Genomic DNA, 18,641 nt, shown 5'->3' with positions numbered 1-18,641 from the left:
GAGCAGAAGCCAAATCTTTTAGTGTGTAATTACAGATACTTGAATTATGTGTTTTCCCCCCTTCAGCCGCATTACAGTTGCTTTCTGTATAGAAAATCATTGTTATAGGAAAACAAAAACAGCCTCCCTGCCTCCTCTCCCTCTCTGTGTCTTTCTTCACTCAGTTAATATAAGCAGCGGAGGTGCCGTTCCCTGATTCGCACGCCATTTCACAATTATGAGTCTCAACAGGGAGCGTTCATTAATGTTATGCTAATTTTCTGTATCCAATTAATTCTTCTCTCTCCCCATCTCTCTCCCGCTCGCTCTTGTTCTCCCATTTGGAAATCGTAGCTGTCAGTCAACTGTGGCGTCGAGAAACACAAACAAACCCTGTGAAATAATCACTAATGTATTCAGCCGGCTTATACTTCCTATTTCCGTAAATGACATTGCTGCGGTCAGGTGGAAAAGCATGTATATGCAGAGAGTAAAGAAGAAATAAGTGCTTATATTTTTTTGTTTTGATGCCACACATTTTTGAAATTATACACTCTGGTTTCAAACGCCTGAGAGTCATAAAACGTGTTCGGCACATAAATAACAGCATAAGCTTTCAATTCCAGTACGACAGAGAGAAAATATTTACATTTACAGTCACGATATGACCTTAAATAAACTAAAGAAATAATAAGGGAATGTAGAAAAGCACATCTTATTCAAACACTGAATATACCTATAATTTAATGCAACATTTGAAATATAACATTACAGATTTACTGCAGTGCAGGCAATGTAATCGTGCCATATTAGATATGACAAAACATAAATATTCTACATTATAAAAACATCTTTATGCTGTCTAGACAGATCAGTATAAGAGAGTTAGTTTAGAAAGTATGAGCAACATGAATAACTTCATTTAAAAATGGACATGAATTGTTCCTCCGTCTGCATTAAAGTGTGAGGAGATAAGAACGAAAACAAAAGCAGAATGACAATCATTGACATTGTCAGACACACACACACACACACTCACACACACACAAACAAACACAGAGAGTCCTTACCCTGAGGTAGTTGAGGGTGAAGTTGGTCAAACCCATGCGAGTGATGTTTTTGGACAGTTGTTCCAGCACCTGAGGGTCTTGTGCCTAAAGTCCGCAGAGGAGAAATGAGAACAAATAGATATATAAGATATATAAGCATATATTTGTATATCCTTTTTTTGTTATGTTTGCATTCAAGTGACAACGAATAAACTAATTATCTACAGGCAATTAGGCTAATTGGCATTCATCAGATAATGCACATTTCGACACATTCACACCCTCGAGTCATAAATGCAACTCCTTAACATTGTTATCGCAGTGGTGCCGTGGAGCCGACTGGAAGTATTTCAGGCCTTCATTTCACACTGTTGTCAAACTGTGAGGCTAATTAATCAATATTATTTTGTCATTCCATTTAAATTTACACGCATTTTCAATTCCGTATCTTCACTGGATTTAATTATGTAGCCCGGTGTATGTATGTATGTATGTATATATGTACGTGTGTCTGTATGTATGTATGTATATATGTATACTGTATATGTATGTGTGTCTGTATGTATATATGTACGTGTGTCTGTATGTATGTATGTATATATGTATACTGTATATGTACGTGTGTCTGTATGTATGTATGTATGTCTGTATGTGTGTATGTATCCATGTACGTTTGTGTGTACTTTTGTATGTATATATGTGTATGTATGTATGTATGTATGTATGTATGTATGTGTGTGTCTGTATGTATGTGTGTGTGTCTGTATGTATGTATGTGTGTGTGTGTACGTATGTATGTGTGTGTATGTATGTATGTATGTACGTTTGTGTGTACGTATGTAATACATACATACACACATAAATACATACGTGCATATGTACACACAAACGTACATGCATACATACTATGTATGCATGTATGTATGTATGTATATATACTGTATATGTATATATCTACGTATGTATGTATGTATGTATGTATGTGTCTGTGAATGTATGTATGTATGTATATATGTATGCACATATGTATGTATGTATATATGTATGTATACTGTATATGTATGTATGTATGTATGTATTTATGTATGTATATATGTATATATACTTTATATGTATGTATAATGTATATGTATGTATGTATGTATTTATGTATGTATATATGTATATATACTTTATATGTATGTATAATGTATATGTATGTATGTATGTATGTATTTATGTATGTATATATGTAAATATACTTTATATGTATGTATAATGTGTATGTATGTATGTATGTATTTATGTATGTATATATGTATATATACTTTATATGTATGTATAATGTATATGTATGTATGTATGTATTTATGTATGTATATATGTATATATACTTTATATGTATGTATAATGTGTATGTATGTATGTATGTATTTATGTATGTATATATGTATATATACTTTATATGTATGTATAATGTATATGTATGTATGTATGTATGTATTTATGTATGTATATATGTATATATACTTTATATGTATGTATAATGTATATGTATGTATGTATTTATGTATGTATATATGTATATATACTTTATATGTATGTATAATGTATATGTATGTATGTATGTATATATGTATATATACTTTATATGTATGTATAATGTATATGTATGTATGTATTTATGTATGTATATATGTATGTATACTGTATATGTATGTATGTACATATGTATTTATGTATGCAGGGTCTGGGGCAGCAGGTAAAATGTGTTTGATGATGTTAGGTTGATGAAAAAACTGACCAAAAATTGTCACTAATAAAAACATTTTTATTGTTTTTTTAGTGAAGCCTAAAATAGCAGCAGCTTGATGACGTCCACTTGACAGTTGCATCATTCACCTAAAAGATTAAGAACTGACCACTATCTTTGAATATAATCTGAAGATCAGCACTGAATACATAAATTGATTGTAAAATAGAAAAAAACACGTGAATATACAGTATGTGTAGGAGTAAAGAATACATCTTAAATAAGAACAAAGCTAAGATAGCAATTACAGGATGACATCTGAAAAAAGAGGACAAGACTTTTCACTAAACTCGTCTGCCGCTCCAACAATAAGCAGTCAAATCATAAAAAAGCTGTAGGTATTGACAGAGCAAAACACAGCCCAGACTGAGGAGAAGCAGTGAGCACGCTCGCCTTCACCGCCTCATGAAAAATGCATAATTCTATCTCCAGTAGCATCTCAGTGTGGAGAAAGTCAAGAGGGAAGCGAAAAGAGTTCCTCTGTACCGTCAGCAGACCGACGTGAGTGACGGGGGAATTGAATTAGTGTGCACTATTTGGCCGACGGCGGATCAGAATCTGAATTACTTGACTCATCAAGTAGAATTAGTCTGAACGCGCTGTGCAGGAATCCGTCTTGGCAGCACCGGTGCAGCCGTGTGACAACAATGGGTGGAGTAACACGGGTTAACATACTGACACATATGGTGCAGGCCGGGGACGACAGACACTCGGTTCAAGAGGCCAAACACAGACAAACAACTGAGAACACGCTCTAAGAAAACACATTCAGAATTCAAGAGGCGTGGCGTTGGTCCAAATAAGATGTTTAAACAGCGGAGGAGCTCTACAGCACATTAAACCTAATGTTAGAGGAGCCTGCTCCGCTGAATAAATACATTTAAGTACATTTTTGAGGTTGAGTTTAATGATGCTCTATACTTCTATTCAACTACATCTCAAAAGGAAATATAGCTCTCTTTAGTCCACATTTATTTACATACAAAAATATACGTATGACCATCTTACAACGTGACCCGTTGTTAGGGATTTAATCTACACAACTTTATATTGCGTCGTTAAAATGTTCTAGCTTGAGCCAATAAAAGGCTGCGACCACATTAATGCATCAGTATTAATAATCAAACAATATATATAACAAACACAAGAGATGATTATCAGCAAACAAACACTGACTTTTAATACTTTGAGTACATTTTCTTGATAATACTACTATATGTAATACCATTATATTGCTGACTACTTCTTCCAAACAGGCTAACTGTTTATTAACCATAAGGATATACTGTAAAAACAACAGTGCAGTGCATTTAATGTTTAAGTATTAATATCGCTCTTTAGATGGTCGGCTGTATTACTGCTGCTAGTGGTGTCTTCACAACTATTGCATCGTTGCCATGCTGCATTATTTACTAAATGTGTTATCGTCATGAATTTAAATGTATCGATATGCAACTGTTTGAAGTCCACTCGTCTGCTCTACCTTATGTTTGTTCGAGGGTATGCAGACTGTACGAGTGGGATGGAGGTGGGTGTAGCAGATGTTCGCGAGGGGAAACTTCCATAGTGTTTTATCCGTGTGTACTTCACTATTGTCATTGTGTAATGTGTTAAGTAAGTACATTGACTCTAGGACTGTAGACTTTGGAGCTACTTTATACCACTATTTCCATTTTATTGCTACTTTACACTTTCACAGTTAATGTATTTTACTGCTAAAGAATAAAAATTAGCAAGTACGATTTCAAAAACATATATGAAGCAAATTATGATTAGATACACATTTGCAACATAAACTCTACTCTGTCATCTCATCATACAAAGTACTTCCTGTTTATCTCATGTTTCTCAGAAATATTCACTTTGGGTACATTTTAAATTGAGTTAAAATATGCTACATTTTTTACAGTACGTAGGCTTGTTGAACTTATTCTACAGCTCGTGTGATTCTACGTCAGTTAGATAAATAGCTTGATACTATTTCCATCACAGAGCAAACACCTCCAGCATCTATCATACTAATATCAAATATAGGCCGTTTCTTTATACACTTCTGAAGACTAAAATAAGAAACAAACTTTATTTCTTTTCCAAACAGTTCCTCTTGAGCGACTGTAGTTGAGATCTCATCAAAAAACGGGGCCTTCCCCAGTGTCTACATCTGCACTGCTATCTGCAGTTTCAACTTTTCTCTTCTGACTCCCATGTGTGCGTATCTGCTTTCATTAGTCCAGGCAACGATCAAAAGGCTGAGCTCACACTCGCGCACAAATCAGCGAACAGCTGGCCAGGATCCACAAAAAAAAAAAGCCCACAATATCCCACTCTCCAGGAATTAGTGTGAATACCCAGAGGGGCCAATTTATTGGCGAGGGAAAAATTCATATGAAGATTTGGCCAAAAAAGAAGCCGCCTATAAAGACGAAGCTGCCTCTTATACACACCTTTAGGTCCACGGGGGTAAGTGGAAAATACTTGGAATGAATCTCGCTTTAATCATCAATCAAATGTGAGGAACTGCAAGTAAAGAAAATGTATTGCATACGGCTTTTTTCCAGACATGGCAGGACGTTTACGTAAAAGAGAGGAGGCTTCATCGCTGCTGTAAAACAGCTGTGAGTTGAGAAGTTTAATGACATGAAGGAAGAAAGTTTATCACAATCTTCTAGTGAATCGCCCAATAAACGTTCTCATCAATTTCCTCATTTATTAGGTAGCGAACTCTGCTGCCTGGTTTATGAAGTCTGACTTTAAGTTGGGAATTTCTCTTCGCTCTCAAGCTGAGGGCGGTTTGCTGGATATTCTTTTAAGTTGAAAGCTGAAAATGTCAGGAAGGAGACAGCTGGTCCAATTATTGTGGTTGTACAAGATTTGTTTTTGTCCCGTTTTCACCGCGAGACAAAAATATAAAATAGACCCCAATCTCCCAAATAAAGTAAAGTTGGCTCATTCAAAGTGGTTTTAGTAAAGTGACTTTATCTTCTTTGACAGTTGGAGATTATACAGCGGAAACATGTTGCAAAGATCTTAATCAAGCAGATAAAACACACATTTAATTTCTCTTTGTGTATTTAACTATGTGCTGACCAATATTGCATTGTCATGACTTTAATGTAAAAGTGACTCGGGCGCTTATTATGACACGAGACCAACATGTAAAGTTGTCGTCACATTCTCGCCAAAATGAATATACACTCAGTTGCCAGTTTATTAGGTACAGCTAGCTAAAGGTAATGCAGTCTAATTCAACAGTCCTGCAACGAATCCTCCCTGCATGAAGGTTATAATGTTCATTTTTGTGCCGTTTTGTGGTGCTCTTATACAGAGAGGAGTTTCTGTAATTTAGCCGTATTGATAGGAATGGAGTGGACAAAATAATACAAACACCTGTCACTATGTTTGATTTGGCCTCCTTTAGGCCTATTTATAGAAAGATTCCATGATTTTTCTGTAGCAGCTGTGCCGTTTTGTACAACTTCAGTTCTGAATCATTTGAAAACAGAAGACCTGCGAGCGCCAGCTTCACTCCACGGTGCCAGTGACTAAATGTGTGTTACACTTAGTGGAATTAAGCAGATTATTCATTCGACCTTGTTATTTTTTTCTCTCTCTCTCCCTTTTCAGACAAGGGCCTTTTTTTTTTATTTTTTTTTTATCCTCGGTGGCCTTTGATGTCTGCAAATAAATTGGTTTGCAAAAATCCCTCCAAACTTGCTTTGTTGGCGTTTAAATTTCATATGCTCATGAGTAGGTACTAAACAGTGTCTTTGGCAGAGTGCAGAGCCCCTATTTAGGATTAAAAATAAAGAAAGAAATAAGAGGGGGGGGGGGGGGGGGGGTCGCGTGTTAATGATGTCACACTCACGTGCATGGCCAGGATGCTGCGGGGGATGAGCTCTCGGTACTGCCGGATAGTAAAGTGCCACGTCTTGATCCTCATCAGATCATCAAAGGCAAACTCCAGTATCAAACGACCCTCTGTACAAACCTGCACAAAAGATCAGATAGTTAGTGCTACTTTACATTTCTCATCAGCCGGATATCTCTTCCAGTAATCTTTAACCGGCTGGCAGGAGGCCGTCAGCTGGTTTCAGAAGCAAAACAACAAACAAAAAAAAGAAATCTGTGTTTATTGGCCAGGCGTGATTTTAGATTTATTTTTTTTTAAACGCTGGAAGGGTTTAGTCGCCGTTTTTGGAATTTGTTCAAGGACTTTGTAGCACGGAGCGAGCTATTATGCTCCCAATATTTACTGCGCTTGCTTCCCTCATTCAGAGCATCTGTCCATGGACCTCTCAACCATCCAGCTATTTCTAAAATGTGAAAATAAATGTAATCTGGAGAGGGGTGTGTTTACACCAGAGACAAAAGAACTTCAGGTCAGAGAGAGTCGCCAATTAGGAGGAGAGAGAGAGAGAGCGAGAGAGACAGAGAGAGAGACAGAGAGAGAGAGAGAGAGAGAGAGACACAGAGAGAGAGAGAGAGAGAGAGAGAGACACAGAGAGAGAGAGAGAGAGAGAGCGAGAGAGATGGGAAAGAAAAAAAAACATTTTTTCGCCCCTTTAGCTGAATTCAGCGCTTGCCGGGGCCCATGTGCTTCTCCCATTTTTCGTTGCTGTGACAACGAGGGAGAGAGAGGAGAGAGAAGGGGGAAAAAAAATCAGCTGATTAGTTGGCATGGCAACGGCAAAGATGTAATCCCACCAGACACACTCTAATCAATGCCCCCAGCGCAGATGGTCTCCTGAGGATCAGCAAGAAAGAGGCTAGCGGCCATATTGCCCCCCGCCCCCCCCCTCCACATCCCCACCACCACCAGGTCCCCCCCCCCCACCCAGCTTCATACCTTGCTGGCCACGTGCTACACCGCTAAGTCAAACACACACACACACACACACACACACACACACACACACACACACGCACACACAAAAAAAGTATAAATAGAAGCTTGACTGCCCCAAAACGGAAAAAACAACAAAATACATATCTGCTTCTCTTGACTGTAAAATGTGGAAACTGTATAATGTTCACACTCTTCTTGCAATGGAGCGTTTCCAGATTTGTTGGACTGACTGAGATTTACGATAAAGTCCATATAGAGAGAGCTTTGCTCCTTAATGTGACACCAGCTGTTAGAAATAAACTCATTAGAACAAATGGAATGACAGAAACTTTTGAAAGACAGTAACTGTTATCACTATTTTATTATACAGCTTATATCAATACCTAATAATGGTTTTCTTCATTTCAACTATATATCATATACAGTATATATTTTTAGAGCATTGTATTATTACTGTATATTACGTCTATACTGCACATATATATAACATCATGTATATATATATATATATATATATATATATTAGAGAGTTGCACAACTGGATTTACACTATGTATTTCTATAGTCTAAGGCAATCATTCCCAAAGACAGCTAGAAGAGAATTTATTTGGGTTGCCAAAGTCCATAAAGTATAGTTCTATATTTATATCTGCAGTACACCTTTGTGCCACACGAGGGAGCCTGCATGTTCGTATTGTTCTGATAATTGTAGCCTATTTAATCTAATATGAAAGGCTGGTATACTTTTACTGATGAGAGGAAACACATAATGGATTGTTGACTCCGTCTAAATGCATGTATTATATCTCTCCAAAAAGACAGGTTTACCAAGTCAACATCATTTAAGGTTCTTCTTAATACAGACATACAGCCTTTTGGAAATCAACACTTCCGCTCACTGACTGACACAATTGAATGCTGGTCTTCCGTGCAAACACATCTGGGATCTGTGCGGATAATGTGCTTGTCTGAGCTAGATAAGTGTGGATTAGACTAAAGCAATGTTTAAAAATAATCCTTGGTGTTTAATGGACACTGAAAATGGTCTTAATCGTATTTTTTTAAATTTTTTTAATTTAGTCTGATTCTAACAGCAGGTTATCCAACAGCTGTCTTCAGAGTTCAGAGTGAAAGGAAGGATGCAACACGACTTGTAACAACAAAATATAAAACAATACCTTCCAAAGAAGTGCAAACCATTGCTGTCAAGTGAAAACCATGTATCTCCACATTTGACTGGAAGAAAAGCCTTAATCACATTTATTAATCATTTTGCAAAAGAAAGTACACCGAGGATTAAAAACAAGAAATAGTATTTGTGTATTCTAAACATATATATATATATGCATAGTATTGAAGTTCTGAATCCAAAATGATCAACACTTAACCCCCCGGGTTTCTCATCCTGTGCTGAATTATAAGAAGGAATGTTATAATTAATCCACTAGTACTCAAATTGCTGTTGAGAGGTGAAAAAAAGTGACTTTGGTGTTTTTCTTTTCCTTCTTTGAACTGAAATGCATCATGGTCATTATGTGTGTGGATGAGTTTTCATGCCCTTTGGGAAACCTATTAAAAGAACAAATACTTAGGCATTTTTGAGGAAGTAAGTACTTCTTTACATCATTCCTGAAAGTGTACTTTTTGTAGACGTATGGTATTTAGCCACCAGCAGTGGAATAACTTCAATTATGTCCGGTAGTGAGCCTCTGTCTTGTGATGCTTTCAGGTGCTGTAGCCTAGAGTGAAACAACGCTGCACTATTGATTTGTTTTTCCGTAGCGGCAACTGGGTCTTTAGCATTGCCTCTTATTTCCCTCCACAAGCTCTCTGCTTCTCTGTAACCGATAAATAAATTGGCAAACCAGCTGTATCAAAACCAAAAAAAGAATCACCTTAATCGCAACATCCAATACATGTGCAGGAAGTTGTCTTAATGGCACTGCTGCAGAGACGCATTAACCACCAATCCAGACTCCAGTGCAGAGTCCATCACACACAGCCATCTATTTCTACATACTGAGAGAGAATCGGTTAAATATCAAAATATTCCTCACCGTGGCCCCTTTTTTCTTTTTTGCTAAATAGTTTTCCATTATGAAAACTAAAAGGAGGAAAATCTTCTTGAATTAAAAAGTGGACCATTAAAAAGGTAGAGCCCCTCACAGAGAGTCCCCATTGATTTAAGAGCAGGGTCATAAATCTTCCACACAACGGGTTCAGGGGATCTCCGGCTCAAAAGAGCGAGAAAAGAATAACAGCGACGTCCTGCTGCTGAGGCACTATTCAATACTGTACCCAAACACGACAATCAATTAACAACAGAGGAGCTGAAGGTCATTCAATTGATTATTATGAGCACTCATGACTGCTTCTGATGAATATAAATAGGATCAAAGTTGACTAAATGTGCTCAATTATAACAACTGGCTGCTGACAGGCTTTATTGTCCTGCACATTAACTCCACCTTCTGTATGAGTAAGACTATAGAGTTAAAGATTATAGCATTATATATTATTTATAGGTAATGCACATTTAATCAAAGTGTGTTGCTGTGAATACGTTGAGTTCACAGCTCATAAAATGAATCGATGAGTCACCAGATTATCACCAGAATGTCAATCAGAAACAATTTTGATTCACATCTAATTTGCTATTTAAGGAAAATTCACTGGTTTCAGCTTCTCACATATGAATATTTGCGGATTTTCTTAGATTTCTATGATGGTTAAGTGAATATCTTTGGGTTTCGGACTGTTGGTCGGATAAAACAACAATGTGATGATGTCAGCTTGGGCTCTGGGAACCTGAATCTGACATTTTATAGACCAAACGATTGATCAGTTAATAGATGATGGCTGTAAGATGTTCCCTCAACATGACATGTGATTATGTACAGCAGGACATATTTTAAACTTAGGGATCGTATATAATTGGACTTTCCCAGTGGTCTTGCTATCAACATGCTTCAAGAAGTATTGCTGGTTTGATTGCAGCATTTATTGCAAGTCCTCAGGTCTCTCTCTCTCCCAATGTTTCTTTAATGTCCCTACTGTCTTCTGTCAACAGAGGTTAAAATATCAAAACATCTAAAACTAATCTCTAACAAAACAGCATATAATGTACCGCCCACTGTCAGACAAAAGAAATCAAATTAAAAAAAGTGGTGGATTCCGGCACACGGTCGTTACAAACTGTACTGAAAAATCAGCTGCCTAATGATCATAGACATTCATCAGGAACACAACAAACTAATCCAGATATCAATCCTGATGCAAACAGAAGACATACATAAAGATCAATTCACGTCAGAATAAAAACCTGAGATGATAAAAAAACAGGTACAAGGCAACAAAAATGTACTTAAATCAATTATTAAATAAAGGAAGCAGAGTGGAGAGTGTTAGTCCGTTTAACGACTAGATCTGTTATCATAACACTGGTGATAAAAGTATGAGTAAAATGAAGCAAACTGTACTAAAAGATACAGGTGGTCATGTTAACTCTCTTCAGTTAGTCAACTCTTAAATCTGATCCTATTTATATTCAACACAGGAAGTCATGAATGCTGTACATCTCATAATAATCTAATTAATAACCGGTGCAGTATTGAGTCTCCTGCTTCGATAATATTTACGTACCTTACAATTAGGATTTACTCGTATTTTAAAAAGTACTACGAGTGGATTACTGCAAAATATAATTTAGCATCTACATTTATAGCAAAAGTATGGCAGAGTGACAATTCAAACATTCCTGAAATACTACAATCCAAGCAAAGCTCTTAACACACACACACACACACACACACACACACACACACACACACACACACACACACACACACACACACACACACACACACACACACACACACACACACACACACACACACACACACTCCACTCAGGGAATTACATTTATTTGAGCTGAGATCACCATGTCACGAACTCCCCTTTTGCTCTTTGCTCGCCTCCCAGCGTGAAGAAACCCCCAACTGGGCACCCGGTAACAAGGGCCGTGCCCTCCGAGCTAACACACACTGGCCAGGGAGAGCAAAGCCTGCTGGGTAGTGAACAGAGGCGCTGGGATGCCGGGGGCCGCTGGGAGGTTGGGGGCTTTTGGTCAAATTGGTACCCTGTGTCAACTTGTCAACACCTCGCCGCCCAGAGAAACCCGCACAGATTGTCCACCAACACCCGGGAAGCAGCACCACCCGCTCTTAGCCCGCCACTAACTCCGCCCATTCGTTAGTGTGCAGCATCCCGCCAGGTGAGCAACGACAGGGAGAGAGTGAGACGAAACACATGAGACTCTGCTCAGCTCCTTTACTTCATCGCTTTCCAGCTGCAACATTGACTCTTCAACTATTTCTTATACCATTTATATCTCACATATATTCCTTTTTTAATGAGTTGTTTCAATTATTTGGTTTTCTTTCATTATAGTACACCATTTGTTTTATATATTTAGAAGAAAAAAACCTGCACAACATGCTTTGTGCTTACGGTTAATTCTGCTTTATTATACCTTCAGTGTATTTTGTTCATAGGTGTGGCAATTATTTCTATTGGTGATGCTACGGGAACACAGTGACATGATTTCACTACAGTCCTGTCGTGTCAGGAGGAGAACCACAAGCAAAGACATGCTCCTGTATTATAATGTTTTGGAAGACATTTACAGTAACCGCTAACCTATTATTTTTCCAAATTCACCCAAACAGAGATCATGAGAAACCAACACCAGATTAAAAACCCTGTTAAATATGCAGTTAGGCTGCAGCTCAGATTGCATCTTTGCTACTGTATGTTTACTCAAAGGATCACAATGGCAATTAGTCTTCATTCAGACTGTATTGTTTTACCCTTGACCTTTATGTCGCTGGGTGTTTATTTGATGTTCTTCTTCTCTTAATGTCAAATAAAGTAAAGTACGATCATCTCTCTACTGGTGTTTCTCTCCCTGTATGACGTCTTTTTAGCTTCCCAGATCTCAGCAATTAACTTGGTGACTACAGTGTTGTTATCACTGACAGGAATGACGGTTAAAGTTACAAAAAATAAAGACAAAAATTATAATACACCAGAGGTACTTCTCAAATATGGCCATGTCAATAAAACCAAATCAGAATTTGAAATTTTGAGAGAGAAAGACAGATAGAGAGAGAGAGAGAGAGAGAGAGAGAGAGAGAGAGAGAGAGAGAGAGAGAGAGAGAGAGAGAGAAGAGCAAAGAAAGAGACAGATACAGGCAGAGAGAGAGAGAGAGAGAGAGAGAGAGAGAGAGAGAGAGAGAGAGATAGAGGGAGAGAGAAGAGCAAAGAAAGAGACAGATACAGGCAGAGAGAGAGAGAGTGTGTGGGAGAGCAAGAGAGCGGGTTGGGAGCTGGGGATGATTTCTCTAGGGATGAAGGATGTGAGTGTGTGTGCATGTGGTGTGTGTGTTGAGGGTGTGTGTGTGGGGGGGGGGGGAAGAGAGAGGGGGGGGGGATGAGAGAGAGCGGTGGAGTAGTGAGAGCGAGGAGAGAATGAGTGAGCGAGCGAGCGAGTCAGGCTGGGGGATGAGAGAGAGGAGGAGGAGGAGTGCGGGGGAGATGTGGTGGTGGTGGAGGAGGAGGATGGTGGGAGGAATGGTGGTGGTGGTGGTGGGTGAGGAAAGCGAGGCGAGGCAGAGCTGATTGAGATTCGGGCCTCCAGAGCTGCAGGCTCGCTGCTGCTGCTGCTGCTGGGAGCTCAGGGAGAACACGCTCAGTTATTGGAATTCTTTTTTTCTCTTTTTTCTAATGAATTAATTCTTCTCATCCAATTTAGGTGAAGATGAAAAGAGAGCAGCGCTGCGAGCATCAAATTTAGCTTTTTGTTGACCGGGCCTGGGCCGCTCTGTTTCTGTTCTGTGCGGTTAATATCGGACACTTGTAATATATTATGTTGCTTTTCTTTTGGGGAGCCTTGTTTACAAAAACCAAACAACAGCAACCTAAAAAGATATTTCCTGTGCATGTTATTGGGGATGTTTCATAACCATTTACTGATATGATAAGACAAAGACCCCCCCCCCCCCCCCCCTCGACAGACACACAGACACACTCACACAACCACTACATGAATACAAAACCATCCCCCCTCCAGATTTACCGAAAAACTGATACGATTAACCCATTCGACACAAACCCACATGTGTGCAGTCATGCATATAAATAAACATCAACATGCACTGGTACTGAGGTAAACACCAGTCTCGTCCAAAATGATGGTAACATTTGACTTTGGTGTGTTAAATAAAGGCCCTCCAATACACGAATCAAAAACGTTTTCCTGAGTAAACAATTTCTTCTTCAGAATCCAAATCACAATGTGAAGTGTTACGATGTTTCTTGATTGTGTCGGAGTTGTGCTTTAAAAACAGGTAGATAGATGTAGGGTGTTGGTTTATACGAAATATGTTTTTAAGTCTCCAAACTCTTAGTGCAGATCTTGTCAAAATGACCATTAATTAAAAACGATTGAATACTTTGGTATAAAAAGGCTATTTCTTTCGTTCACCAAGCATGTGTATTGTGTATTTTTAAAGTAGTGTGAAGTAAAACCACCAATTCATTGCCCAATTTCATCTTGGTTCTGAATCCTTGGTAATTAAAAAACAAGACTGGAAAAGGCAAATCACTGCTTTAGTGTCAATAACAATTACAACCAATACAAAGACATCCTTGCATCAACTTAATTTGTCTTAAAAACTAGTAAAATAATCTAATTTCTTTTCAGAAAATAAGATTTTAGATCTCAATAAATGACAACATTACTTGCTCCTTACTTGGAGATTTTTAATTTCAGACTACACACACTTACACACACACTTACACAAACACACAAAAGTGAGTGCATACTGTCAAGTCCTTAAAAAGAAGAGCGCGTATCGCTGTTTAATGTCAGAACCGTCCGGTCCGGTGCTGCGGCTCAGGGTTCATGGTACAGGGAACATGGAATCCCTTTGGCTCTGCTGCTCGGAGCTGACAAGGTATCTGGCCTCAGATTCATTTAGACAGTCAGCAGAAGAACACTAAGAGTCAGCTAGCCATCTGGATCAGACTGTGGTGAAGCAGATATTCACTCCGGCTCACCAGGGGATTCTCCCCCCAAAGACAAAAGCAGATGAGCTCAGCTTTAGTGCCTTCACTAGACCTCGGTGTCAGGTTTGGATTATCTCACCTGTGCAATTTGTGTTTCCCCAGCTTCAATCTGTGCTCCACTTATATACTGCAAACTAAAGCGCACTCCTCAAAGATCTTATTCAAGTCGCCTTAGCTTTGCCTTTCGGAGTTCCTGAGGGCTTAAGAATCTGCCGACATCTTTAACTTGAGGAGTGCCAGTGGATTTTCGGGGTCTGGTGGAAAGGCCGAAATGCTGATAAGCAAAGAGGGTAAATATGACGATGCGTGACATTTTCTCTCCAGTAAATCTAAGCCCTGATTGGTGCAGATATTTGGTCATAGGAAAATACAGGTAGGGTGCATTTTTCAGCTGAGCTATTTTAATGCTGCAATTCAACCTGCAGTAACAGTCAACGTGAATGCAGTTTATCACATTTTCTTAAGTCTGTCCTGAAACAGTCAGGTTGCTGTAATCATCCCCATTATTTGGAAAGCGGAAAATAACTTCTGTTGTGATGAACTCTATAGACTGGGGGCAGATATATTTGATTATATAATAAAGTACATATAATTGACTAAGTTGTATTTAGTGTTAAATTACTCTTTAACAGCGGTGGAATGTAAATAAGTAAATTGACAAAAGTACTGTACTTCTACTGTACTTTACTACATTTCAGAGGGAAAGATTGTACTTTTTACTCCACTACATGTATTGGACCAGTTCATTTGCATATTTATATTATGAATACAAAATATAAATCAACTAATAAATCATGATGCATTATAACAGGTTAAGACAACAGCATATAAATAATTAAAATGAGCCCCACATTTACCAGCTGCATCATTAAAGTGATATACATATTAATGCATCGCTTAATTATGATCCAATATTATAGTAAACAAATATTCTTTAACGGAGCATTCGACATAATGAGTACTTTTACTTTTGGTAGTTTGAATACATTTTGATGCTGTTGCTTTTGTACTTTTATTTGAGAAACATTCTGATTGTATCAGAGTATTTTTACAGTGTAGTATTGCTACTTTTACTTAAGTTACAGATCTGAATACTTCTTCCACCACTGCTCGTTAAATTGCTCTCTAGAAATCAGGGATATACATCTAAAAAGGTTTACAAACTTAGCAGATAATATATCATTTTATAATTCATGCAACAAATAAAAGAAAGACCTTTCCATATTTGACAGTGAGGCCACCAGCTACGACTTGAAAACACTCGAACAAAATGAAACCTGGAGCAAAAAAAGAATCAAAGGGGTGCAAATGGGATTGATCTCTAACCAGTTAAACACCTCGCTTGGTCCATTATCATAGCTTGTGATCAATTATTCATGGTGGGAGAAGCTCGGGGGTCAGGTGTTACCTTTGTAAACATTGGCTTCCCGTGCTGGGTGACCATGGTGCACTGATCACAGTCCAGGGTGATGCAGGAGTTGTGGAGGGACTCCTTGGAGTGTTTGAGGATATAGTGGAGCTCGGTGACCCCCCCCCTCGAACACCGTGCTGAAGTAACGGGGGATCAACGTCCGGCCGATCGCTGCGAGGAGACAAAAGAGAGCAATGAGATGCTGAATGTATGAAGGAGAGACGGCAGTGGGCCACTGACACAGTATCAATAGACTGTAATGACGCTACTACTCGTATTGGGCCTATAACTACTACTTCTACTACTCCTACAGTAGCTACGGTGCATTTTTAGGGCTACTACTGCTACTACTGTAACTACTGATTTCTAAAACCTAGAAATGGATCAGCATTGTTGCACTTCCGGTTCCCTTGTCTAAAAGTAAATCCAAAATACCAAAAGTGATGTTTGTTCATGTGCGAGGGAAATTATAAACTGCTTCATAAGGACATCTGCTGTAGATTCATTAATCAAGATAAATATTTTATTGGCTGTCAAAAGCTCCTTGGAGGCAGAAACTGATCACATGTTCAAATGAATGAAATTGATTAAATATTTGACAACGAATATGTTCTGCTCTTCCTATTAGACCCTTTTTCTATCATACAAAATCATTCAAAGAACACAGGAAGGACTGTTGAGTCTGCTGTCTATTGATTTGACTTTAACCTCCGTGCTCATTACAGCGGGTTGCTCGTAATACTGCCAATGTCAGTTTTTCAGAGCATCCGTTCCATTTATATTCTTCCCTTATTTCATTAACAGCTGAGAAGCCTTCTAATGGGACTAAACAATAAGTACATAACAATGGGCACAAATCATTTTGAGCAGCGCTGTAATAATCATTAGAAATCTGAATGAACTCACAGATATGCTATCGAGCAGCAGCCGCCCTGCTGATTGTGGTGAACTTATGAATCGAGATTTTCCAATGCAACAGGCAAGCTAGAGATTCACAGAAACTATTGGATTGCCTGAAACCTTTCGAACACTGGGCAGCCTTCAGGAAACCTGTTCCCCCTCAGAAAAAAAATGCCAAAATCCTTCATCCTGAGTCAGATTTCCCCCTGAAACAAGTCGAATAAATCTCAGTGCAGTGAGGTAAATTCAACTCCATCCAACACATCTGAAGATCAAAGCTTTTCCTGCAACAACTGACAATATCATGAATTTGGACGTCTCGAACCACGTCTTCATGTGACACTTCATATAACATAACTCTCACTTTTGAATATTCCTCATATGAGTGAGACTGCACAGGAAAGTATTTCCAGAATATGATGAGATTCCATGACTAAGTTTAGTGTTAAACTGAATTATTAAGATGGACGACTCGTGCGGTGCAAACTTTTTTTTTGCAGGAGCCTAAAGAGACAATGAACAGGCTGCATGATGAAGACTAGAGGAGGAGTCAGGGAGGGAGAAAGTGTCTTCAGCGTTTTATAGCCCTCAGGCTTCGTCTGGTTTCTATCTCCTCTGTGTTAGCTGGCTTCAAGGAGAAGAATGGATGATACACACAGAGAGAGAGAGAGAGAGAGGCTTACATTTCCCATTGCATTATGGATGCACTGCGATGGCATTCAAGATACATATTCTTGAATAGTTGAATGTATTTTATAGGACGAAATCATGTCCTCAAACACCTTTCCTTCTAAGCTTTTAACTTTCGATTATGAAAACATAGCCCACTGTTTTCACACAGGAGCTTCCTCAGCAAGGGTTTCAAACCAACACCATTGCACCTATACTTCAGCTTTGCAGCTTGGGGCTTCTTTTGTCTCAGAGCTTCTCTTTCTCTGCAATGTCAATGAAAATCCCAGTAAGAAGCTGATATCCTAGTACACGCCTTCTATCCACCAGACCAAAGTGCAGGAAGTCCAATTCTTTGTATATTAGAGCTCCTTCTACCATGAGAGTTGTATGATATTGACATATATCAACTTTATACTTATTTAAACTATGAAACCAATCTCCATGATCAAAAATTCTCCATTTTATAAACTTCAAAAGGATATTGTAGCCTTTCTAAAGAAAAGTAAAGCTGCAACTGATGATTATTTGTCAATTAATCTGTAAATTATTTTATCGATTAATCATTTAGATTTTTGAAATGTCAGAAAAAAAGGGAAAATTCTCTTCAGTTTTCAAGGTGAGGTCTCCAAATGTCTTGTCCCCATAACAGTCAAAAACAAACACAAATAATTAAATTGCTCTTATAGAAGATTAAAAAACAAGCAAATATTCACATTTGAGAAGCTGGAACAACTGCCTGTCAGCATTTTTTGCTGAAAACATGAATGAAAATAATGAGACAATTATATTTTTTTCCAATAAATAGAATAACTGATTATCATCTAATTGTTTCAGCTCTAAAAAAATGTCTGATTATAGTCAATA

General features: G+C 38.2%; 1 protein-coding gene across 1 annotated transcript in view; it reads right to left on the bottom strand.

Annotated features, from left to right (window-relative positions):
* ldb2a (LIM domain binding 2a) overlaps window positions 1-18,641 on the bottom strand; it is a 46,515-nt gene that overhangs the window by 15,279 nt on the left and 12,595 nt on the right. The window contains 4 exon segments of the mRNA XM_076105189.1: window positions 1,050-1,133; window positions 6,686-6,808; window positions 16,203-16,328; window positions 16,330-16,376. Of these exon segments, the coding sequence (XP_075961304.1) occupies window positions 1,050-1,133; window positions 6,686-6,808; window positions 16,203-16,328; window positions 16,330-16,376 (380 nt within the window).

Source organism: Anarhichas minor, unplaced genomic scaffold (assembly GCF_050575085.1).
Source record: "Anarhichas minor isolate MPS153535 unplaced genomic scaffold, ASM5057508v1 ptg000031l, whole genome shotgun sequence".
Taxonomy (NCBI): domain Eukaryota; kingdom Metazoa; phylum Chordata; class Actinopteri; order Perciformes; family Anarhichadidae; genus Anarhichas; species Anarhichas minor.
Note: the sequence above shows the minus strand (reverse complement) of the source record. Positions and strands in the feature narration are given on the sequence as shown.